The sequence below is a fragment of the Barbatula barbatula genome, assembly GCF_947034865.1.
Source record: "Barbatula barbatula genome assembly, chromosome: 10".
Lineage (NCBI taxonomy): Eukaryota > Metazoa > Chordata > Actinopteri > Cypriniformes > Nemacheilidae > Barbatula > Barbatula barbatula.
Genome location: NC_136773.1, coordinates 23963821 through 23989473, shown reverse-complemented (window position 1 = coordinate 23989473; position 25653 = coordinate 23963821). Strand labels below are relative to the sequence as shown.

The window sequence follows — 25653 nt, the reverse complement described above, 5'->3', positions numbered from 1 at the left end:
GACCCAGAGTCGGATATTCCTCATTAAATGTGTTTAAGACATAAAAAAAGCTAGCATGAACTATAGAGAATGTAGCTTTATCAATATCTTAACTTTATGAATGGAATTTACCAATAAGTCACATCAAACACTATAAAGTGCCCAAGAAAGTCCTTTTTCCAATCACGTATAAAGTTTTCATAAAAAAAATACATGTTCATGTAAAATGCTTAAAATGTAAAATGACAACCTGTACGGTGTCATGACTCGACCACTCGTGAATCATCCAACTCATAAATACGACTTTCTTGGTCAGTCATGACTCGGTACTTAAAATGACAATATGAATCCATTTGAAGACGATAAACTAACTGACTGTAACTACTGTACGTAAGAAGCCTACAGACTAGATCGCCCAGCCGGAGTCCTGCCCATCAATGAAATCAATACTCACCTCTCCATCTCATACTCTTTCAGTCCCGGCTTCACACGTCTCATCACCTACCACACAGAAACACACACACATATCAGATAAGAGCTTTTAGGAACTATTCAATTAGTCAAACGCTGAATCATTTCAGCGCTACGGCCATCATTACGAGGAGGATTTCCCCTTCTCTCCTCCTCTCCAGATATCTAATGATCTGAATGAAGTCTCACAGACGACGGGATTCAGAGCGAGTCACAGAAAATCACCCACAATTGCCTTCAAATTACAGCCCGTTTCATCCATTTGATGAGATAAGAGTCATTTAGTGTGCGGTGAGGAGAAATGATTGCGAGTGTGTCAAGGGCAGATTAAAGGGGTTGATGATGATTGTAGACTGGAAAGCTTTTATTTTCATCCATGGAGAGAGAGAATCGCCCGATGATCTGAGCTTGTAACGGGTACGGTTTTGTGACAATGGCAATGTTGGAACTATAAGAATAAAAAGGTGCCGACTATACAGATGGAAGTCTGTCTGTCATGACTTTAAATGCAGTTTCAAGCATGTGCTTATGAATCTTCCTGCTTCGTTGTGTCTTCTTTTTATAAGACTTGAGAAAAAGATCGATTTTAATTTCATTACTAACATAATCTCTTCCCATCATCCTTTGCAGGGCCGGTCCAGACCCACTGAATCTCCTGATGTGGATCGCTCCTGATGTTCTGTGCGATCGCAGCTCTGGGATGTTGAAGAGAAAGATGAGGATCCTAATGACGTCCCGTGAGACTCATAGCTCACCGAGCACCTGATGTCTCTCTGATTGTGTTTAACTCATTTACTCTATAAACAGGTCCAGTGTGATGTCCTCACAAGACACGTAGCACAGAAAGCGGGTCCTTGTCTTTAGAGACTAGAGAGACATGAAACCCAATGGGAGAAATAAACTAGCCAAGAGTGGAAATACATTTTGGATTGAATTGATCAGGGATACACAATTCTCACAGCTACACTCTCTTAAAGGGCCACAAATACAAACTCAACATTATACCTCTCTGTCATGACAATACAATACCATTTCATTTTCTTTCTCAAGTAAAACACTGCAGTGAACATTACAGTATGAAGAATAGCTAACTTGCATTTACGCATTTGATGCAAAGCGACTTACATTACATTATACTTTACATTTGTTTCTAAGTAAGTAACTTCTTGGGCAATTCAGTGAAAATGTCAACCTTACCATGACAACATTTAGTTTTAATACCAAGGTTTTTTTTCTATGGTAACAGCACAGATATTAACGTTTAGTTCAGATCCCCATGTGAGATCTCTCTTCAAATTTATAAAGCATTTGTTTTATTTTTACTGCATGATTTTTCATAGTCAGGTAAGAGCCATTTTCAGGATTGTCACATCCGCTACATATTCCTCATAAATGGATAAAGTCACTATTTAATGTTCTATAAAGAGGCATCTCTTCTCCATTCATTGGGTATTATTGCTTCAGGATTGTGCGTTTTATTTCACAGAAATCCTACAAAGTTTGTCGCATTTATTACAAAAACTAAACGCATGTTTATTTCACTTTTCAAATTTGTTCATAGACTGATATTTTCTGATGTTTAGACTCTATCAACAAGAGTTAGTCAAATATAAACAGATGGTTCAATATATTCTTGACAAATAGATTCTCTGAGTATTTTTATGTCACGTCCATAACGCTGGAATTGCCCTGTTGTTTTATGTTGGATTATTTTAAACCAGCGTTGGGTCAGAAATGGACAAACCCAACTGTTGAGTGAAATAAACCCTGCAAATGTTTATATTTCACCTGACAATTGAATCAACCCAGCATAACCCAACAGTTGGGTTTGTCCATTTTGTCACCCAATCTTGAGAATATTTCTCAATGCTCTCTGAAAAATGATGTTGAAAATGTTATTTTTAAATACCGTTAAAAGAAAAATCACCCACAATCCTCTGCAACAGATTCTCACTTGCAGTTCCCAAACCGATATGTGCCATTTGTATTTAGCTTTAATCCTTTCTGAAATCCGCCACAAAAATAACCAACAACACTTTCATAATTTCAAGAAGAGCATCTCAGACACAACTTCATACGGCTTTGAAACTAAATGCAGATCATTGAATGATAACACTTAGTTCTTATACAGCACTCTCTACATTTTAATTTTAAAAATTCATCTCAAATGTCCAGGAGTATTACAGTAATGAGCATTTTGATGAAAATGTTAATGCTAATGTAAAAATTGTGATGAAATCAAACCACATTTTTCTTTGACGCAAATATAATGAGTCTTTCTTCGCTTTTGATTTGAGTGAAACAGACAAGATTCACTGAAGAATCATTGCTCTTGTACATCTGTAAGCGTCTGGATGATATTCTCACACAAACCCGAGGGGTGGAGTAAATCAAACCGACAAGCCTCTGAGGTCACGCGTGACACTAAGAAGCAACGCCTCTGAAATCTCAGTAAGCAGAAACATTATCACAATAAATCTGAATTTATATAACACATTGTCTAAGAGCGTCAGGGCAGTCAGACGGCTGTTGGTTTGCCTCGTGGTTTGTAATCTCTCATGTAGCCAAACTAAAACTCGCTCGTCTCCTGGAGTCTGAATAATCATGAGAAATGTAGATTTATGCTGACGCTTAATTAAGCGACTCCATGTGAATCTGTGATTTAACTACATGAGATTGTTACACATTTACACATGCCAAATCCTTTCATTGTAATATTAGAATAATAAAAACAGGAACGTGGGATTTTTAAGCCCGGCCTGAACTCTCGACTTCCCTGTGGCCGTCCGCTGAACTCTTTAGGTGACTTCACCATCACCCCGACTCTCACTTCTGCATTCAGAAATCTATTTGTTTCTATTGTGGCTGTGATTTGTGTCGCACTTAAAGTGAATATGCAGTAATAAGAGAAGACTGTCAGATGTTATTCTTCATCAGCTCCTGGTAAGAATGGCACATATGAAGACCAATGTCAGCTCATATGCGTCACAGGCTTTATTGCTGGAAATAAGGGACGTCAAAGGTAGGCGATCCACTGCAGATAGACCCGGCCTGTGGAGGTCATTTCTCTGTGTTATGAGGTGCAGGGGTCATTTTCTTTCAATAACACAAGTGCAACTATTTCACTGCACTTTTACAATGACTCGGATCAGAACGAAATAAATCTTCATCATTTTCTACACGTTTAAAGGGAGAGGTCATTCAAGAATGTCTATTATTTATACTTTCTCCATGCAATGTGAATTGAAAAATGATCATCTTTATATTAAGCCCATCTAAGAAGTGAAAAAGCATTCCTGTGGATCAGTGGTTAGGGAATGGAGCTAGCAACTGCACATAGTCAGAAACAGTGTATAGTGTAAGTCGCATTGGATGAAAGCATCTGCCAAATGCATAAATGTAAATGTAAAAAAACTAATTACATAAGTCACGATTTACTAAAAATCTGTTTCTCGTGCAGATGTTTAAGGTCCAAGTTGTATGAACTTCTGTTCTTTTGAGCTGAACAGATGTGCATGAACTGATACCTGAAAACATTCTCAAACATTCTAAGAAATGTTTTATTTATGCTCTTAAAATAAGTGCATAAATAAATGTAAGACATAAAAGCAAGTATCTTGGGTTGAGCTATACCCATGAAGGAGTAGAAATCTGTCAAAAATTGTGACGGAAATAAATGTTTGACAGTCCTATTGATATTAAGATCAATTTTAACATCAGCAATTATTATGATAAATGTGCTCCGAGCAAGCAGCAGTAATTCTTTTAGAAACAACAGACTGGACCATTAATATCCAAGTTATCCAAAGTCTTTTCATTTATAAACACTTCTTCCATCGGCCTGGATTATCCAATTATTCTCAGACTCCAGATTCAATCACGTCTGCTGCTTGACTGCGCTGCACTTTTAAACACAAACCATTTCACATTCCCTTCATAAATACTGACTAATAAGTGCATATTTCACAAGTCTGCTTTCATCCTTCAGTGGAGCAGAAAAAGCTTGATATTACAAGAGCTCTGTGTGTGTGTGAAGCCCCACATTTTCAATTTGTACACTAAACCATAGACGGATAAATACATGTCCAGGTATTTTGAACCCATACTGCAATGATAAAATGTGACTATTTCTGATATAACAAAGCACATTACCCCCATATTCGTCTTAATGCAAAAAAAAACCTATACAAATAAGACAGTCGAGTCTTTGCATTACATTGACTTTACCATATTTACCCTGGTAAAATCACTCTATCACAAAACATCTCGTTGCCCGTAGCTTTATAAATGATTTTTTCAATCATGTATTCTGGGGTGGTTTGAACCCGAAGGACACCAGCCTTTCTTTACCTCTTTGTGCGCCTCACTGGAAATCCGGTTGGTGTAGCGCAGGACCTCCAGCTCCATGTCAGTCTTAACTAAACGACTACAAAGACAGAAAGAAAGAGAAAATTAAAAATGTAAATGTGCAAAACTCACAGCACAGGTGAGGACAAACTCCTGGACTTGTGATACAAATCAGATCATAACTGGGATTTTACTGCACATATAAAAACATACTATTAGGAATAAACATGGTAAAATCAGATTCCAGAGTCTGAAGAAAAAGCGATGATGCCTTGAGAAAGCATCTCTTCTAAACTTAGTCCAAAGTCAGCAGCACTGACGTCAGAGACATTCAACACCCTAATCTCTCATCAGTATGTTTTTTTTCATCACCTCCACTATCTGTTCCTGCTCCTCCATCTTGGTTTGTCTTATTGCTGCTGTGTGTATTACAGAATCATCATCATCCGTGACTCAGTGTGAATGTGAAGCTAATAACACATCTAAATATATCACCGCACACGCACACACACACACACACACACACACACACACACACACACACAAAAAGAGCCGTAACCCACGGTAACGATCAGCAATGTGATTCTCATCAGCACCTCTATTTCACAGTCCTGAACTCTAAACACAAACGATGAACACACCCGCCTGCATCAGAAAATGTGCATTCACAATAATGAAGAGATTTGCTAAAATAAGAATTTTACACCGCCAGAACATATTAAACGTTACTATTTAACAATGCGGCTAATGTTTACTTTCAGCTAAGATCAGCCTTAAAAACGTATGGAGTTCCCTGGAACTCTCCTCTACCCTCACATCCTATGTTACAATGGATTGCACCATTACTGGGCAGATCTTCTGTCTCTTTGATATATAGTGCGCTGATCCAGCATAGTGCTAAGGCTCTTCCAATTGAATCCGTATGGAACAGGGAGTTGGGGAGGTTAAATATAAAACCTGATTGGGAGAGGATATGGAGTAATCTAAGTATAACTTCTAAGAACCTAGCTCACCAACTAATTCACTTTAGAACTATTCATAGAGCCTATATCACACCTTATAGGAGATTCCAGATGAAACTACAACCTACTCACAACTGTCACATATGTAACACTGCCTCACCTGGGACTTTCTTACACATGTTTTGGGAGTGTCCAGTTATATCTAAGTTTTGGTTGCATGTAAATTTAGTTTTAGGGGATATCCTTGATATTTTCTATGTTCCCAATCCTGCTTTTTGTCTCCTTAATGATAATTGTGATATACATCTAAAACAAATTCAGCTCAAAATGGTATTTGCAGGGTTTACGTCTGCAAAGAAAACAATTTTGAAAAACTGGTTCTTTCCCGATATGTGTATGAAATCATTCTGGATCCATAGCCTTGTCAACATTGTCAACCTTGAACATACAACTGCGCGTCTCAACAAGGCGCGACCAGCGACGGTACAAGCTTGGAACTCTTTCTCATCTAAGATAAGCTCTTGGACCAGGGACAACAGCTAGGCAATCATTGTTGCAAAACACTGCCGAACATGTTTCTATTGTTTTATGTGTTTTCTTACCATTGTGATGTTTCTTTTATCTATTATTATTTTTATTATTTGTTATTATTTTTTACTCTCTTCATATAGTCACATGATTTTGGTTATGTCTGTAACCCCCCCCCCCCTCCCTCTCCCTCTCCCTCCCTTCATTTGGAAAACAATAAAAATGTTGATCACAAAAAAAACAATGCGGCTAATTGAAAACGCTTTGCTTTCGTGTGCAAGCTAGTGAAGAGCTGCGCAGTGTGTAAGCCTCACTCCCTGACCAACAGAGACACTCTAGTGACAGACGCTAGAGACTGCTAGAGAGCGCCCGTCTCCCATTCAGACCGACGTCGGTTCGAAGCCCGCCGAGAGCGGGGCAAGTGGGACCGGCTACATTAGTGACGTCAGGGTTGGGGCAGTGTTTCAGTATAATTTTTTCTAGTAATCGTACGTCTTTTTTTCATTCATAATGTACGAATTCGTTCAAAAAAGTTTCATATTCCTGTGAGATCAGGTTGGAGTTCTACATCGGATTTAAAACTTAATAAATCCATATTGCTGATGTCATCCTAGCTAAGGAAAACCTTATTGACATTTTATAGTTCTACACGACCTAGCTCTGACACAACTTTACTGACAGCACTGAAAAAAGGGCTAGCAAATGATTCATCTCGATTAAAGCCACAATATACAAATTTGGACCTCTAGTTGGTGCACTTTTGAAAGAACAACAAACGGCGAAGCTAAATGACGTCATGTAGGAGAGTGGAATTATGGGACATGTGGTTTTCACCATCCAGAGGCGTATGGAGATCACCCATCATGTTCACAGAGGAGGTAATGAATGAATTTGATGTGATGTCATCGTAATGAATTAGCTTGAAAGACACGTGGAATGTAAAGCTACGTTAGCCCACTGCTATCGGACTTGGTAGCGTAATGCTACAAAGTTTAACGTGTTTAAAACGGTCATACAGTCGTCGTTTGAAAAGTAAACTATGTTTACGCTTTTTTGGGGTTTCCTTTATTTGCCAAAAGTAATCGTGATCCAGAACAACAGATCGCGCATATTTGCACATTTTTGGGAACATTTTGGATAATGTTAGTACCCAACTGTATGAAATATATCACACTGTGCAAGTGATTCTTACATATTGTGGCTTTCATGGAATGCAGAATAAAAGTTTGAGATAACAAAATAAACGTCTGCATACTGTGCATGTTAACTTTGTATTGATAAAAACATACTCATACGAGCATATATTTAAGAAAAATATAGAAATAAATAAACATTTACATAAAATGTAAATTATTTAATATCAATAAATACATGTAAATATTTCCTAAATCTATATTCATGTATGTGGTTATAAATACAAAATGTATATGCACAGTACACACACAAACTGTATATTATGAAAACACAAACCTTTATTCTGGATGCGATTAATCGTTTGACAGCCCTAGTGAAACACAAATCAGCTGTGAAGAAACATGTCCATGTCATTTTATTCGTCAATTCATATAAATCTTGAAAACACAAACATAAACAAATCTTGCAAACCAACAGTCAGGAATCCCGCACACATATGAAAATATGTCCTTTATTGAGGAAAATTCTAAGTTGATGTTCGGCATGAGAGGAAACGCATCTATATTTCGTCTGCAGGTCTTTAATATTTGTGAAACGAACATCATGGTGAAGCAATCTTGAAATTCTCTCTGGAAATCTGGAGGTAATAAACGAAAGAGGAGAAGATCAGAAAAAACAAAGTTAGCGAGTGAGGCGTAATGAAAGCAGGCGCAGAAGAGAAGACCCTAATGCGGACGGCGGCGAGAGAAGCACGCAGACCATTACAGACCAACACCGGCTGCACAGGAGGACAGAGAGAGAGAGAGAGATGGAGACGTGGGATTGTTTGTGGATCTGTACTCATGAGAGAAAAGAGCTCTCGGCCACGACACCGTCATTCTGCTTAAATCAGCTCAAGTGTTTCCTATGTGCTCCAAAACGACTCACTTTCTAACAGCATTTCCATCCTGTCTCACCATTCACATTAAATGAAGAACGCATTAATGAAATGGATTCTGTTCTGCATCTGAACGCTCGATGATGCTCAGAAGTTCATTAAACGCAGACGTGACGAAATACAAAACACACTGCGATTAAAGAGGACACGCACTGAACGTTTTAGGTCAAATCAAGATTAAACAAGAATCATCTAAACAACGAAGATGAAATAAATCAAACGGTAGCGATTCATGTCGGTTTCATCCAAGGATCAAACATTTGCTAATTAGAATAACTAAACTAGTTTTCATAGTTTAAATGGACATTAAAGGCAAAACATTGAGCGGTTTAGTGCTTTAGCGTCATTAAGATGTCAAATCAATCAAGTATAAAGTTTGACAGACAGAGTGTTCCTTCAAACCCATGCATGATGTTTATCTAGTAGATATATGAGAGGTTTAATCGCGTTTATGAATAAAAAGCACTATTTGTTTTTTGTAAAAAAGACGTGTTTATCTTGAACAAATATAAAGGCTGGAAAAAAAACAAATCACATCTTTTTTTGTAAACGAGTTCCACAGATGCCAAAACTGGGATGAAGAGTTTGGTTCCATAATGAGATAACTCAATAATTAATAATTAAATATTTTTTTGTTGTGCAGTACAATCTCTATCAATCAAACTGCTGTTGGTTTGTTTTGATATAAGCCCTAATAACTCACAAAATACAACTAACACAATAAAAACATGATAACATCATAAAAAACATGATTTTTGAAATAAAATGTAAATGAGGTTATCTCATTTTGGAACCAAACTCTTCATATGTAATAGTGTGGAAATTGAGATTAAAAAGGAACTCTGTTCATCTTAAAGAAACTCACCACTCCACGATGACCGGGTGCAACAGACTGTTATTCACCTCAAACCTGCAAAACACAAGAACACGTGTCATCATAAACATCTAACAACATATTTCACATCCTTTTAAAGTCGTTTTCTACGGTGTTACAGGTGGTTGCTAGGGTGTTGCTATGCCACAGAGGCGTTCTGTAGGCGCGAGGCGCGTTTTTTCAATTGTTTTCAAATAGTTTGGTTTTCTTTTCGGCAAGCTCAGTGCCGGCGCTCAGAGTTTATTTTCACACTCAGCATATCATAGTTATCAACGCGCCTCCGACTGAAAAAAGAAAATGCTCAAGCGCCCGCAAACGGCGTTTTCAGCCGCGTAAAGCACCTCTGGAGGGTAAATGTTTTTTTTACTTTTTGGTGAGCAGTCAACAGATCATTAGCGTACATGACAATAGAGTGCTTTAAGTGGATGCTGTGCAGTTGCTATGCGGTTGCTAAGGTGTCGTGACTCTGTTTTCATCATTCCTGACAAATGATGCTTAAAAGGCGTGCGTTCTTCATTTTAAATAACGTGCTTTGATATGGTCGTGATAAAGTGTGGCTGAAGTGTTCAGGTCATCGCTGCGGTCGCATTAATATCTAACGTCGAGCTTGTGATTTGTGTGGAATCATCGGTAATTAAAAGCAGAATTCACGGAGCTCTGCGAGTCACCGGAGGACGACACTGACTGTGGAATGAGGTTCAGGAGCAGAACTCTGAATAATGCATGAGACTCACTTGCTGATGCCTTCAAACGACGCTTCACGACAGGTACTGCCACTGTCTGTGTTCACCCCCCGCTGCAGAGAGACAGACAGATACATTTCAAACCATCTCATTATCCAAACGTACAGCACTCGCTGTATGTCTGTATATCAAATGAGCTCCCCATCATTCTTAATAGGGCCCGTCTCATGACCAGTATCATTTCATTGTGGGCGGGGCTTCAGGGGACTTCTTAAATGACCTTGTTTTTGAGAGAATAATCTAACCAAATCGTTCATTTTCAAACATGAACACATTCATATATTCAGTTTGAGAACAACATGAATGTAAATGCTTATGGAAAAAATATTTCTGTATGAGCTCGGTCTTGGCAAAACAATCTGAATTGATGCTCTCGTGAGATCAACCGCTTGTGATGTTCCTAGTTTTAAAGTCACTTTGGATACAAGCATTTCCTAAATGAATTAGTTCAGTTTATGTTTTGCACAATGCAAAATGGATGTTATATACAAAAATATTTGAGTTTAAAAAAATTAAAACAGAAAATACAACAATAATGTGCAAGGAGAGCTAAAAAAAAAACCCAAAGGGCTTATCTAAATCCCTAACCTAAGTAAACTAAATAAAGATAGAATTAAGCCTAATTACATAATTTACCTTTATCAAAAACCCAAAACAAAAAAATACCCGGAATGTACAAAACTATTTTACAAACATACAATGACCCTTTAAACATTTTACTCACGTAATACCAAAACTCCCAAAAACAATATGTACCAGAAATCAACCAAAAAACACTTTTTTGCAGAGCATCCAAAGGATTATCATTTAAATATTCTTTGTAACGTTTTAAAGACTTTTTTAGCCAAATGTGATAAACCATTCCTTAATTTAATACCCCTAAATTAAAGTATTGAGTATTGTCCTCTACAAGTAAGATATTTAGGAATATGAAAATTGACGAGTAAAATTACCGTGAACCTGTGAGTTTACTTTAAAGTAAATCTTAAATTGTTCAGGAATTTATCTTATAAATGAAAGAAATAAAATGACTGTAATATTTAGATTTTTTTCTTTCATGTCACAGTCAGTGTGGACAAAAATCTGCAATCTTTCAGCCGCTTTTCATGTATCTCGAAATAACACTTACAGAAAACATATTTTTCAAATACGAGAGAAGGATTTTACCAGTGTGAGGAGGACACTTGGCTTCATTTTGGCCAGGACATCAGCGATCTGTGAAGAAAGAGCTTTCATTAGACAGAATATCAGAGAAAATCCCAGAAGGCCGCTGGCATACGCTAATGAAGAAAAGTGAAATTGCCTTTCGGGGGGGATTTCTCGATCGAGAGAAAATCCAGCGGTGGAGGAAGATGTCTGACAGACTCCTTAAATGTCAGCCAATGAGAAGATGAATCATCAATAATCTTCAGTCAACCTCACTGTCTGAATATAATGAGCAAAGGATTGTGGGAAAGGACACCTGAGCTGTCTTACGTGCTCGTTTTAAAGCCGTATTACTGCAGGGCTGATTCACATTTCTGCCTGATGCTTTATGCAAACGCTCAAATCCAAACACTGAAGGTGACATTAAAGGAGTAATTCAAACACAAATGAAATGTCTCTCATTATTTATCCAGACCCTGGCGTTTCTCTCTCATAGTAAATTACTGATCTCGACCGACGGCATCATGCAGAAACTCTCAAACTTCCACTGCTTCAGAATCTCAGCCACTGTGAAGAAAGACTGACCCGCAGGCAGGGCCGGCCCGTGGCATAGGGCGCAAAATGACCGGGGGAGCGCAAAAAACCCAGACAGTTTCTTGCATCCTGACGCGATTATAATGAATAATCTTAATGCATAAAATTTAACAGAAACTATCTAGTGTGATCCGAGCAGGTAAACTTCATTTCACGGGTCAAAAGATGCTCATGTAACTTATTTCAGTGCCTGTGGCCTCGTTGTTAGCGCGCCTGCTTACCACGCTGGACTCGCTCGGAGCCATTTGCTTATTTTGAACCCTTTTACTGGTAACCCTGACACCGCGTGCTGTTTTTGACTGCTTTCAACTAAGTGAACTGTAAAGTGTGTTTACTGGCACTTATTGAAGAAAATCCAAAACAATACACTAAACTTCTGTTTGTGTCCCCACAGCATTTGAGCAAAGGTTGACAAAATGTTTGTTTCGTGTGATATCATCTGCCATGTTAACGGTTACGTTTATAACGCGCTTCTGATGTACAGTGAAGATTCTTACCGGTTCACTGCGACAGTGCCGTATCACAACTCACTTAAAGAAAATACCTCCGCACATCACCTGCTGTACCAATTACAAACAGAGATGGCGACAAAGAGGCCATTCTTACGGACTGCCACTTTAAAAGATTCATATTAAATGTTTGATTTTATAACGCTCTGTAATGTGCTTGATTTTATCTCCTGTTGAAATAAGGAATATTTTATGGAGATCAATTTATAATTCGATATATAGTTCGATAAGAAAATGTCCTTATTTTCTCAAAAGCGAGCGTCTGTAGTGAAACACAGAGATATCATCATCACGCCTGCTTGACTCTCTTTCTCTCATCAGATTTAATCAAGTATGCAGTGATGGATTTAATGACAGTCATTTTCCACTTACACTACAATGTGTTGCCGTTCAGCACAGTTGGCGAGAATGTGTAATGAAAACACTATTGATTCACATTCAATAATTCTCATCTTCTCTGAGTGTTTGCATTGATTTGTTTCCTCATTGGACATTTTGTGCCCATTAATCTTGATAACCAATTTCTGCGCTGATAAAATGAGAATAATTAAGGGTGTATGACACGGCTGCCAGCCTCAATTAAGTTTGGATTTCTGTTCAAAATGTCCCTTGTCAAAAAAGTCTAGTGTAAAAGATGTGGGACTATTTGAGCTGTTTTGTGTGGATGATCAGGGATTGTCTGTACTAACATTAATGCTATTACCTCAAGGGGAAAGACTACTAACGTCATGAAGCACTTACACAATAATAAAAGACAATAAAGAAGATAATACATATATTAATAGTTTATATTTTTACTTATTTAAATATTGTCTAGTAAGTTAACAGGCAGTGTTTAGATGTTTATCATATGTTTATTACAGTGATCAAATTACTGAGTGTGGTAAAGCCACAGTTTTGTTTTATATTTATGTAATCTGCACTTTTGTTTCTGTGATTAATGACTTTCATGTTAAACAAAGCTTATTTGCTTTATGTCATGATAATTATTACATGGCTAAATTTTCATTATTTTAGTATGAATGGGGTAGTTCTATGGAAATATGTCAATCAATTCAGGCATCAACTAATATCATCTTAAGCCTGGCCTACAGTTTATGGTAAATCTGTCTAATATTGTGTGGTTACCATGATTTATGGATTTACTTTATTAAATAATACAGAAAATAAGGCACTTAAAAAATAATCTCATATTAAATCGCAACCGCAATATTGATAAAAAAAAATCACAATGAGATTATTTTTCTAAATCGTTCAGCCTTACTCTGTTTGGTTTAAAAGTAAATGTAAAACGTTGTTTTATGATAGTGCTCTTATGAATAAAACGTTCACTAGGAGTAATGCCAGTAAAACCTGGTTACATGAAATTAAGGTTCAAGGCTTAAATCGCAGCGGAAATGACAATTTTTAATAAGAGAAACATCACAACATGAAAATGTATGAAACAACTTTCGAAGTGTTTTTACAATTCTGGATATCCTATTATATTAACAGCTGAGGGTCAAAACTGAAAACAATGTTGAATGTCAAAGTCCCCCAGCGTGCCGTCTATTCTGACGCACCCTTCAGGGTCTGTTAGCGCTTTGGATTACAGACGGGCTGTGTGTGTATTTGCCATAGAGATTTCATTTGTTTTGTAAGATAACAGATTTCGCCTTCTGTATAGAGCTCACAGCAGAGCTGTTTGTCTCCTCCAATGATCTGCTTAAGCACTGCAAGAAACCTCAGGAGAAGGTCATTAACACACAAAGACGAAAGTAGAAAAGACGAGATGAGGAGAAACTGTGATGCATGTGTATGTGTATAACTATCAAAGAGAAGGCACATAACACGGCAAACAATGGGACGCAGTTCAGTGAAAGTCTTCTGAAATGGTTTGGCTGAATAAACTCATGTTCTGTTTGATGTTTTCTGGCTTAAAGGCGTAAAGAAGAATTTACATGAAACTCACCTGATGAAACATCTACTGTAACAGAATGAAATGCTTGTGATTTACACGACGTCTGAAAAACATCTGTTATATATAACTGTCACACTGCCTATCAAGTTATTATCATTAGATTGATCAAAGCTTTAATTTCACTAAAAAAAAATCAAGCAAATTTTGACCTTGGGATATTCTGACCTTCTCAATAAAGTTTGAAAACAGGCTATTTACAGCTTAAAATATATTAACAACCCTCAACATAACCAGGTGACCTAGTACTATACATGTCCTTCTGACCATTGGCCTTTTTGAACGTTATGCTGACGTAACGGTTTTAATAAAGATAAATCACTTCAGTGACTGATCGGGTATTTTGTGTTTAAACTGATGGGATAAAATGCCATTAAAACAGCAAGTGTAAATGTCCTTTAAGACACGTCTGAGACAGACAGCAATCCAATCAAGAGACGTTTTGAGATGCATCTCCAGCCATCTAAATGCATGTGAACAGATCAACAGAACACAGCAGCTGTCTTCTAAAGTAACCCAAACCAAACCTCATGAATCACTTAAGATGCTCTAGGTAATCCCACAAATATCACTCCTCAAGTGAAGCACACAAGACTCGACTAGCGCTCATGCTTATTATAGAAGAGTTCGCCATTGATTTGAAACATTTACTTGTTAGTATAAAATGAAATACAACTCTGACTGTGATGTTCTCAATGACATCAGATCACTTTTACCAATGTGCTAATGTCCTACTTTTCTCAGTTTTGTTTCATTTTCAGATCTCTTATCAATGTAATACGCCACCACCTGTTCAATACTCTGTTGTAGGGCTGAACGATTAATTGCATTTGTGATGAAATCACGTTGTGGTGAAACGCGATTTTCTAATCTCAAAGACTGCGATTAATTATGGGGATGCACAGTGTGATGCGACCCTGCACGGAGCTGACCAGTACCATCTCAAAAGCATAAGAAATGCGTGGAAAATGCACGGCATTTTCTCCTTTTCCCCAAAGTGCTCGGTACGGAAGCTTGCTCTCTCGCGGTGACAGCCTGCCAGTCTGTATTTGAACCATAAGCCGCATCGCAACACATGCGCGCCGCGACTGCGTCTGTCTCTATTTGTACATTGACCTGTTGTACAATGGCATCAGGCTCGACAGAACGTCCCACTGTAGAAACTTTAGTGTAAAAGACCGACAAGAATCAACAGACTGTTCTGTTCTCAATGACATCATAGCAATGCATTATGGGATTGGCTTAACCATGCAATGAGCTTATCAATAACATTGGTACACTTCACCCAAAACCGAAAATTCATTCATCATTTATTCATCACCGTGTGTTTTCAAACCCGTATGAGTTTCTTCCTTCTTCAGAACAAAACAAAAGATTTTTGAAGAATGTTGATAATAAAACAACACTGAACCCCATTGACTTCCATTGTGTGAACACAAAACCACTGAGACATTTCTCAAAATATCATCTTTGGTGGTCCATAGAAGAGCAAATCAAATCAGAGGTTTGCAACCACATGTTTTTTTATTTTTAGTAGAACTTTTTCTTTAATATGCTGTCTAGGTTAGCAGTCCAGCACCTTGAATGCGGACATAATTAAAAAAAAATTAAATCATCTAGTGGACTGACCCATGACTAGAGGCGCTGATATTCCAGCTTACATTTCCAATTACATTTAAACTACTGCATTTTAACACTGTGTGTGAGAGAGAGAGAGAGATGCTGACAGGGGAAAATAATTATCTTCAAAGTCTTCAGGGGTCTGAATTGCTGTACACTCCTTAATTTATTCTGAGGATGCTCTTCGTAGCCTTTAGGATTCTAAGAGTGCTTTTCCACCATCACGCCGAACCGTTCTAAGCACTGAAGTCTGAAGTCTGAAACGCATACAATATCTGATAACTCTCACAGTTTAGCATGTTAGCAATCGACGCTAACGATTCAATTCTTATATTAAAACATTATAAATAAAAAAACATTTCATTTCTGTTCATACTATACACCAGCACCAGCACCAGCAAAGCCATACATGTTGAACATCGATAAGTACCATTTAAAAGACGTAAATCCAGTTGAAATGAGCTCAAGGCCTCTCAAGAATCACTCATTATACAGATGTAAACATTCATCCTCATTATATAAGACAAAAACTAATGAGGCCAAATGAACAGGCACAGGACTTATTTAGCTCCGTACTAATAGATTTAAGAAGAGAAGAGACTCACATCAGAGGTGTAATGCACTTCATTCACGGCGTATTTCTCCTTGAAGTGTTCAGGTGGAAAGATCCTGCCGAGACAGAGAGAGATTTAATGAGATCTCCCTGTGGAGTTGAACAAGCTTTATTCACGGTCTTTGTTTTACTGCGTCAGAGACACGTTTGGGATCGTAGCTTCTATAGTTCAGATTGACTTAACTTTTGATTTTTGAAATTAAGCTTTCTGAAAATCAAGTAAAGAGACTCTTCAACTCAAGCGCTATTGCTTCTTGGAATCAAAGTTAAGCATGTTCCAGAAAACACACTCGAGCACGAACCAATTTTCTAATTGCATATCAATCATTTTAAGAGAGTTGCCAATATAAATCACGGCTTCCAGTTTTCAATAACACTGAAGTTTGGCTTTTGCTGATGTTGTACAGAACATGCAGAAATATCTGAGCTACTCTATTCAACGTTTCTAAGCTGCAAATGTCAATAGATTAAATGAATGAATCACCATAGTGATCAAAGCGCCAAACTTCAGTGTTATTGAAAACTGGAAGCCGTGATTTACATTGGCAACGCTCTTAACTCTTAACCATATTGTTCGTCTTTTTTTTCAATGCAGTTACATTAAAGCCACAATAGGTAAATTTGGACCACTAGTTGGTGCACTTTTCAAACAACAACAAAAGGCGAAGCTAAATGACGTCATGTAGGAGAGTGGAATTATGGGACATGTGGTTTTCACCATCCAGAGGCATATGGAGATCGCCCATCATGTTCACGGAGGAGGTAATGAATGAATGACTTTGAGGTCATCGTAATGAATTAGCTTGTAAGAAACGTGTAATGTAAAGCTACGTTAGCCCGCGACTGCTATTGGACTTTGTTCTTGGGAACATTTGGGATAATGTTAGTACACAACTGCATGAAATATATCACACTGTGATTTATCGGAGATTTCATAACAAATTTCTTCCATATTGTGGCTTAAAAAATGTGAAACATATTCATATTTGCAATTCAATACTCCATTCAGCAATGAGTTACTTTCTCCGATTTGTGAAATGAACCGCTTCAAAGAATTTTGCTTAATAAATGCCTGCATAATAAGTTAATGTGTTCTCTCTGACAGCTGTATAAATTATGGATGATATTCCAGATGAGTCTGATGTGATGAACACAATGATGGGTCACCGCTTAACACAGCGGCCGCTGACCCGAGACGCCCGTGAGATGAACTACAGGAGCACAGCTGTATGTGAAGGATTAGGGGTCGTTCAGAAGTTCCACAGCGGCAGGAGAGAGAGAGGAGTTTACCGCCGTACCTTTGAAAGTACGATTTCAAAAGCTGGGTGATTTCAAAGCCTGACAGTAAACTCGCAGTCCGACTCAAAGCGGATAACCGTACATTTCCGACTGCTTCTATTTCATCTCACCGGCGGGCCTTTTCAGGTGCAACACTTTTTCGGTTTAATTTCACGCCCACCTGTCCTGACGTTCACGCTACAATTACAAAGCATCATACGGCAGTAACGAAACGTAATTATACAGAATGTTGTCAAACCCGAAAACACGTGGATCCTTCCTGTCAGCAGTAGCTTCTTAACTTTGAATAAAAGTGTATGCCTGTCTTTTATAAAACCACTCAAAGCAAATAAGAAATAAAGTCTCGCAATTTAATACATAAATATTTCACACGCATATTTATTACACTGCTCATGGGAATGCTTGATTCTGATTGGCCAGTCGCTACATTTGCAAATTCCCAGATAACAACCTCTCTAAACTATTAACACACAGTAACCCGGATGCAGCTAATCAAATTTGACAGTTTTGTTTCGACAAATGAAATATAAATGTCTTTTAATTTCATATTTGACAATATAATTACAAATGAATGAACCAAATGTGAAATTTGAACATCATTTCTTACCTTTAAACCAAAAGTAAACCGCTTTCCCTTGTGCATTCGGTAAAAATTAGCTAATCAAATATTTAAAAAAAATTATTCTCATGTGGCAAGTAGCCGTGTAATAAGTGGGATAATGTAGAAGTCGCCGGCTGTTAGACCCTCCGCTTCACGTCCTGATCACACTGTCGGGGATTCTTTCTGTGATAACAACCGGCTGCATGAACACTATCCCTTACATAACCAGAACATCCAGACACGGTGTTGCACAGCAAATTAAACTGATTCTCTGGACTTTCTGTTGTGTGTACGCATCACTCACTCGCCCATCCACGTTGCGTAGCTCTCAGGCAGCTTGGGAACAAACAGCACAGATTTGCTGGAGTTCACATCGATGGCACCATAGCAGTCAGCCTCCGTCACACCAAAAGCCCAATGGAAGAAAGACTCCTGCAAAACAACAGATTCACGTTCAACACTGTGACTCGTCTCCACATAAACATGATGTTACTCTCTTTCTTTGGCCCGCCCAATAGGCCAGATGACTGACAGGTAAAGCAACCAATCACGGTTCGTTTTGTGCCGCGTCATGTTTATAGGCGTGGAAATGTCCCCGCAGTTAAAGAACGGTGTACTTTCACGAATGAAGGAATGAAGCGTTTAGTCGCTCGTGATGAATTCTTATTGCAACCGTTGTAAACACAACAGCTTACTTAATCGATCAGACAGCTTTGTGTTGTTTCCAGGCAGACTGTTAAAGAACGCGACGCGCACGTCTCCCGGAAATCCTGTGAAATTCAACCAATCAGATGACGACTTCGAACGTGCTGAAGTGTTTCCAGAAAAGTGTGCCATATTCCTCACACTGAAACCTTACAGATCTTCACGCATCATCATTTGTCATATAAAGACGTGTTTATCTTATTTTATTTGGGTCTGTTTGTTTGCGTCATCAAGCCTGCAGCTGTTTACCACGTCGCTTGTAACACCGACGCAGGAGAATGCGGCAAAATGCATAACATTGCTCGCTTCACTTTTATAGATTTATGTTTTTGAAGCGTTAGTTTTGTTTCCAAAGCTTCAGTACATAACGGCACTTTCGACCTTCTTACAAATGTACTGCAGATGCTTTTAGGAACGCTGAAGGTGAACAGAAATAAAAAATACAGATCCCTGCTTGGGGTTTGGAAGACAGCGTTGGGGTGGGCGATCGAGATCGATCTTGAAGTCTTCAATCCACCTTTCAACAGAATCGTGAGGATCGTGATCTTGTCTGTCGTCTAAAACAAGAGGTGTTTTCGACAACTTTAGCGCTACACAGACCCGACACACACCTTCAGATGTAATTTATGAATCTACTTATAGCTCCTGCACCTCATGTATTTGTTTACCAAATATTTAGTTTAATTTGGCTAATCTGCATCGGGCTATCTATGAAGCTCGGGTCCTCTCAGTGGCATTTATCACAATTTAACACAATTAGCACAGACAAGTAAAGAAATTAAACCATCTGCAGAAATTTCAATTGTGTCTGTTATTACCAGACAGCTTTCCAGTCTTGATATTACAAATGCTCATTTTATTCATCATATTACAGCTAATGAATGAAACTATAAGCTTATCAAATGGGAATTGATATCTTAATTTAATTGAATAAGGATTTAATAATGTTACTCCTGAGCAGTGAAAGATAAACAATTATTAACAGTCAAGTGTTTCAACAGCAAGAGTCACGTGTGTCAAAATGTCAATATTCGTTTCAATTTCAACCAAAATGTTCAGGCCTCACACGTGTCTTAAATCACAATCTTTTACATGAATGCACACCAATATGGACACGAACCGTTTAAGGTACATAAAGCAAAGTCGAACAGCTGATAAATTGCAGTAAAAAAATGTTCATCATAAGCCACGGGTGATTGATCAATATAAACCTTTACAATCAAACTCCTTAACACAAGATCTCTCTGATAATTGTGGTATCTAATCCACAGAGTACAACTCTTCTGTCCTCAGATGACTTTATTGGTTTCACACAGATCACATAATCCATGTGCAGATTGTGCAACGGGGCAGTAAAATAAAATCATCACAGCACACACGTATCCTCACACGCACTCCTGGTTTATGACCTGTAACCGTGTACAATTAGAAATATGTAACACAATTTATTTAGAGTTGAAATACACAAGGCGATACTTCGAATGCAACACAATGCAAGTAAATTAACAGCAGCAAATTAAATGCCATCGAATGGAGAACAACACAAAGCCTTCCTCCCGACTCGCTACATACTGAAGTGCAAAAAGCGCAGGGAATGCATGCTTCTGTAGCTAATGAATGAGAAACACGCAGCTCATGACGTTCAATCAGCTCATGTGAATCCTCCATATTAAATCACAGAGCTCTGTTAGACACACAAATGACCATTTACACAAGACCTGCCATAAACGTGCCTTCCATTCTTAAGATTAAACAACTGAACAGCATCTTCCCGACAAACATCACATGTCCACAAAGCTTCATCTCCGCTCAGATCTGCCGTTAATAAAGTACAAAACTCTTAATTGCATCTTTTGATTAAAATAAAATATAGTTTAGTATGAAAGTCAATATTTCCTGTATTATTCCCTGTATTAAGGTACCAACTCGATGCGAACAACAGGTGTCGTGGTACAGTTTTAAGAGCATAGACCAGCTGGGTAACTGGTCAGGTGGCACACATCATGCATAATGCTAACAGTAACTTTAGCAATTTCATGCAGATTAAAAACAATAATTTTAGGTAAATGAGGGGCCGTTTACACGGAAACAGCATTTTAGGAGACTGAAAAAAAAACTTTTAGAAAATACCGCCGTCTTCATGTAAACTGGAAGGAGGAACTTTCTGAAAACAATTACACGCTCAGTCACGAGTGTGCGGGTAAAACATTATGGCCGCTTCCCGTACTGTGACCTCTCGCTGATCGACTATGTATTAACGTTTACCCAGCAAAATGGGGATTTGCTCCACCAAATAGGCCAGCTGACTATTTAGACTTTAAACACACATACGTCGCAACGTGCATGTGTATGTGCCAAGGCACGTCCTGTTTATTTACACACAACATCGCCCATCAACTGGCCTAGTGCACACTACAGCGTTTTATCCGTTTTCCTGGATCCGTGTAGATGCAGACCGTTCTGATAACCCTGTCATGTGTACGTGAAGCCTTAGTTTTGAAAATTAATACTATAGGAGTCAACGAGGGAGGAGATCTGTTTGGTTACTGACACTCTTACAAATATCTTCTTTTGTGTTCATGGGAACAAGAAATGTATACAAGTTGGGAGTAAATGATGACAGAATGGTCATTTTTGTGTGAACTATACCTTTAAAATCAAGATCTTTTGACGGTTTGTACTAGTAGTAGCATAAATCACCACCAATGTGTGTGTTTGTGTGTAGCACCTGTCTGAAGACAGTGTCTGTGTCCGTGCAGTATCTCTGCTGCTGTTCTCCTCCTTGAAGCAGAACCACAGATCCGGGTTTCAGCTTCTTCTCTGCTTTCAGTGCACGACACAGACGCTTTCGGTTTTCTGCAAACAGAGCGGCCGACACTCTCAGAGTGTCATTTCCCAGCCAATACACTGCCTTCCTTTAACACAACAACCACGACACACATTTATTAGAAAATAAAAGTAGGGAATTCACATTACACAAACACCTTTGAGCCAACTATTAATGACATATTTAATTTAGTTAAAAAACATGGCTAGAGTACAGACGGTCTGGAGTTCAGTCCATGTATTTTGCAAGCGGAATTTTATTGTTGATGAAAAACGGCTCGTAAGATAAAGCAGATTGTGTGACAGCTGTTATGCAACACGCTGGATGTGATCACATGATAATGGGGAAAGAATCTCACTGTGAGAAACAAAAGATCAGCTAATAATGTCATGACTTCAGTCAAATATCATAAAAGCAGAAACAGATACTGACTATCTTTAGAAAATGAAACCCCTTTTGTATCAATTTCATTAAATCTATCATGTCGAGGTCAAATTTCACTTAAAAACTAAAATAAAATGATATTTTAACTAGGGATGCAGGATAAATAAATGGTCATTGTTTTATGTTATAAAATATGATTTAAGGCTGATATATTATAGCTGATAAATCATAAATCATTTCCTCTGGTTAAAGTTCTTCAGCCGCTCACAGTTATAATCCAGTACAGTCGTGATCATTCACTTACTGATATTAGCAAAACATTGTTGATGTGGATACAGTATTTATGAATGTGTACATTATAGGAACAAAAGCATATTGTTTTATTCAGAATCCTTTCTGTCTTGAGATCTGTTAAGACTCGTGGCTTTCTCGGGTTTGCTCGGGAAGAACATCTTTAATTTCTTTATTAAATAAACATTATACCAGAAAAGTTGAACGAATCTTTTAATGGTGTAAAGTCGGCTTAGTGCACGGTTTTTGGGGAGGAAGTAATGGATTCCTTTTTTCATCAGTAAATGTTTTTAAATTAAATCCTCGGCCCACTTTTTGCCTTTTGTTTCAGTCTCAGAAAATTTTATAACAATATTTAGATACTGTTTATCAAAATTTACATATCAGTGTATCTCTGATTTTAAACACTAAAACACATCCCATGCCCCGCCATGATCATCATTATAATTACTCAAGAGGCAAAAAATATTTGGCATTAAATTGTCAACAACAGAAACAGGTTAAAGGAATAGCTCACCTTCAAAATGAATGTTTTGTCATCGTTTACTCGCCATGTTGTCATTTTAAAACTGTGTGATTTTCTTTCTTCGGCAGAACACAAAAGAAGATATTTTTAAAAATATTGGAAACCAAAAACCATCAGTGTTGGATCCCATTGATTTCTATTGTATGGACACAAAACCAATGTAAGTCAATGGGGACCCACAGATTTCTGTTCCCAACATTTTTCTAAACATCTTCTTACCTTCAGAATTCTCATTCTGAAAGTGAACCGTTTCTTTAACACAACATTACAGTAACAGAAATTACAGAACTGGCCCAACGGTTATGAAATGTCCTAAAACAGAAACATCATCGACATGTTTTCATGCTGTTCATTTACACTCATATCATATTAAAATAACGCCTACGATAGACAAAGAGCAGAGAACAGAGAAGTTTATCATTACTGATAGAGCATGTGAAGATGAACTCTGATCAGAGGCTCATAAACGCTCCCTCAGCGTCTCCATGTATGAGGTCAAAGGTCACAACTCATATTCACTTTATCACATCAAACATTAAAGCACTGAAAACACTTTACAATAAAACAATACTTATATTTCGCAGCACTGAATCAAACCCTCAAAAAAATGATGTACACCAGACATGGCAACACAAACATTTGTACATATGGTGTTCTTTCAAATACCTTGGAGTGCAATGTCAATAGCATAGTATACGAATATGGTGTACTATGGTATTTCATATTTATCATAGTAAGGTTGTTAACGTGAAAGTCAAGCAGGAGTCCTGCGATAAAAGCGTCTGCCAAATGAATAAATGTAAATGTAAATGTAAACTCCAAAAACAAAATGGTGCAAAATCTAGAAGCAATCTATATTTGAACTGAGAGTAAAACTTGTTGTGTTTTTCTTTTAATGTGGCCACCACATTTTTATCTGTTTTGGATTATGGTGATATTTTATATATGCATACTTCTGCACAGAATTTGCATATACTTGACATAGCTTAACATGCTTTGTTGAGGTTTATTACAAAACGCTGACTCAACACTGTGAACTTTATTCTCCTCGAAGGCTATGTCATTGGTACACTTTTATATATATATATATAAGGCAATTCTTGGTCTGCTGCCAAGCTACCTATGTGTCTATATAGGGGGTCTCCAATCTTTTTGTAAGCGAGGGCTACCAAAATATCTAAAATCCTCTAGAGGGCTACTTGTTGATAACATACTGATGCCATGATGACATGTGATGCCTTATTTTTACGCTCACTGAACCAAATTCAGATTTCTTTCAGATATTTTTGCACTTGAATATATTAAAGCTTTTATACGCTTACAACACTTGCTGATAATAAACTTTCATGACGACTGGCTGATCGGTATAGTCACAGAGCCCTGTGTTTAGCGGGCACCACGTTGGAGATCACTGATCTATATCATACAGAAAAGCAATGGGCAACAGTTTTTGCGTTCTCATTATGCTTTCTGTGCCTAAGATTCGTATGGAAATGGTATTCTGCACCGTCGGCATGTTGCAAAAGGACTTGAAATGAACTGCTTTCCTGTATCTCAGTGGTAAGAGCGTCACATTAACAACGCAAGGTTGTGTGTTGATCTCAGGGGATTGCAGATACCTGTGTATAAATGTGTAGGATAATGCAATGTAAGTCACTGTGGATAAAAGCGTCTGCCAAATGCATAAATGTAATGTAATGTAATGATTTAGCGTCGCTAAACACATTTTAATCTACAATGAAAGAAGTAGAGGCCTTAATATGTGCACGTTATTCTTTTTAGATTGTAAAAATGGTTGTAAATGATTTGAAGTGTTAGTTTTAGTTTTCTGTATCTTTGTTTTGTTTTGTTTTATTAGTTTTATATAAGCTGCTGACTGTCTTGACCAGGTCACCTTTGCAAAAGAGGTTGTTAATCTCAATGGGATTCTCCTGGTTAAATAAAGGTTTAATAATAACCATTTAAAGGGCAAACATGTGAACTTCAGCACAGAAATGTGTTTTTACCGTCCACAGTTTTATCACCTGCATTATATTACACAGCAGCATCACAATATCACTTCACATCAGCGCTGACTAAAGTCAAAATCAGAACTGAGACAGACTCACATGACAACTGTCACTCCACGACACGATATATGTTTCTTTAGAAGCACGACGCGTTACGTGGATATAAATAATCGAGAGTTTTATAGTAAAAATGAAGTTTAACTTACTGCTGTGACGCTGCCATGCTCGCGCTGCTGCTGCTGAGAGGTCCAGTCACGTGACGCGCGTCAGCTGATCTGTGCGCGTTCGCGCTGTACAAGCGTCACATGACCGCGCCCACGCTCATACCCGAGAAAAAGAGTTTTAAAATGTCTCAATAGTTTTATTTAGTTCTGTAAAGCCGTGAGGTAAAATAAGGAATTTATAAGTCTTTTTAACGCTTCCGGGTTTTGGATTTCCGGATCGTTCGACACAGTGTAAACGATGTTCCGGTTACAGCGGTGTCCGAATGTCAATCAAACTGCAGTTTTTTGTTTTGATTTAAGCCATAATAATTAAAAAAAAAAAACACAAGAAAAACACGATAACATGATTTTAGACAAAAGTTCAAACTGAGTT

The 25653-nt window shown here is 37.8% G+C and overlaps 1 protein-coding gene across 1 annotated transcript; it reads right to left on the bottom strand.

Annotated features, from left to right (window-relative positions):
• Window positions 1-25439, bottom strand: pepd (peptidase D). The gene is made up of 9 exons (XM_079466197.1): window positions 25263-25439; window positions 21748-21934; window positions 18619-18746; window positions 16407-16470; window positions 11143-11190; window positions 9967-10028; window positions 9224-9268; window positions 4801-4876; window positions 1-480 (listed from the first exon to the last, which is right to left on the bottom strand). The coding sequence occupies exons 1-9, from the start codon at window positions 25277-25279 to the stop codon at window positions 430-432; spliced, it is 678 nt and encodes a 225-aa protein (XP_079322323.1). The 5' UTR covers window positions 25280-25439; the 3' UTR covers window positions 1-429.
• Window positions 25440-25653: the final 214 nt, after the last annotated feature.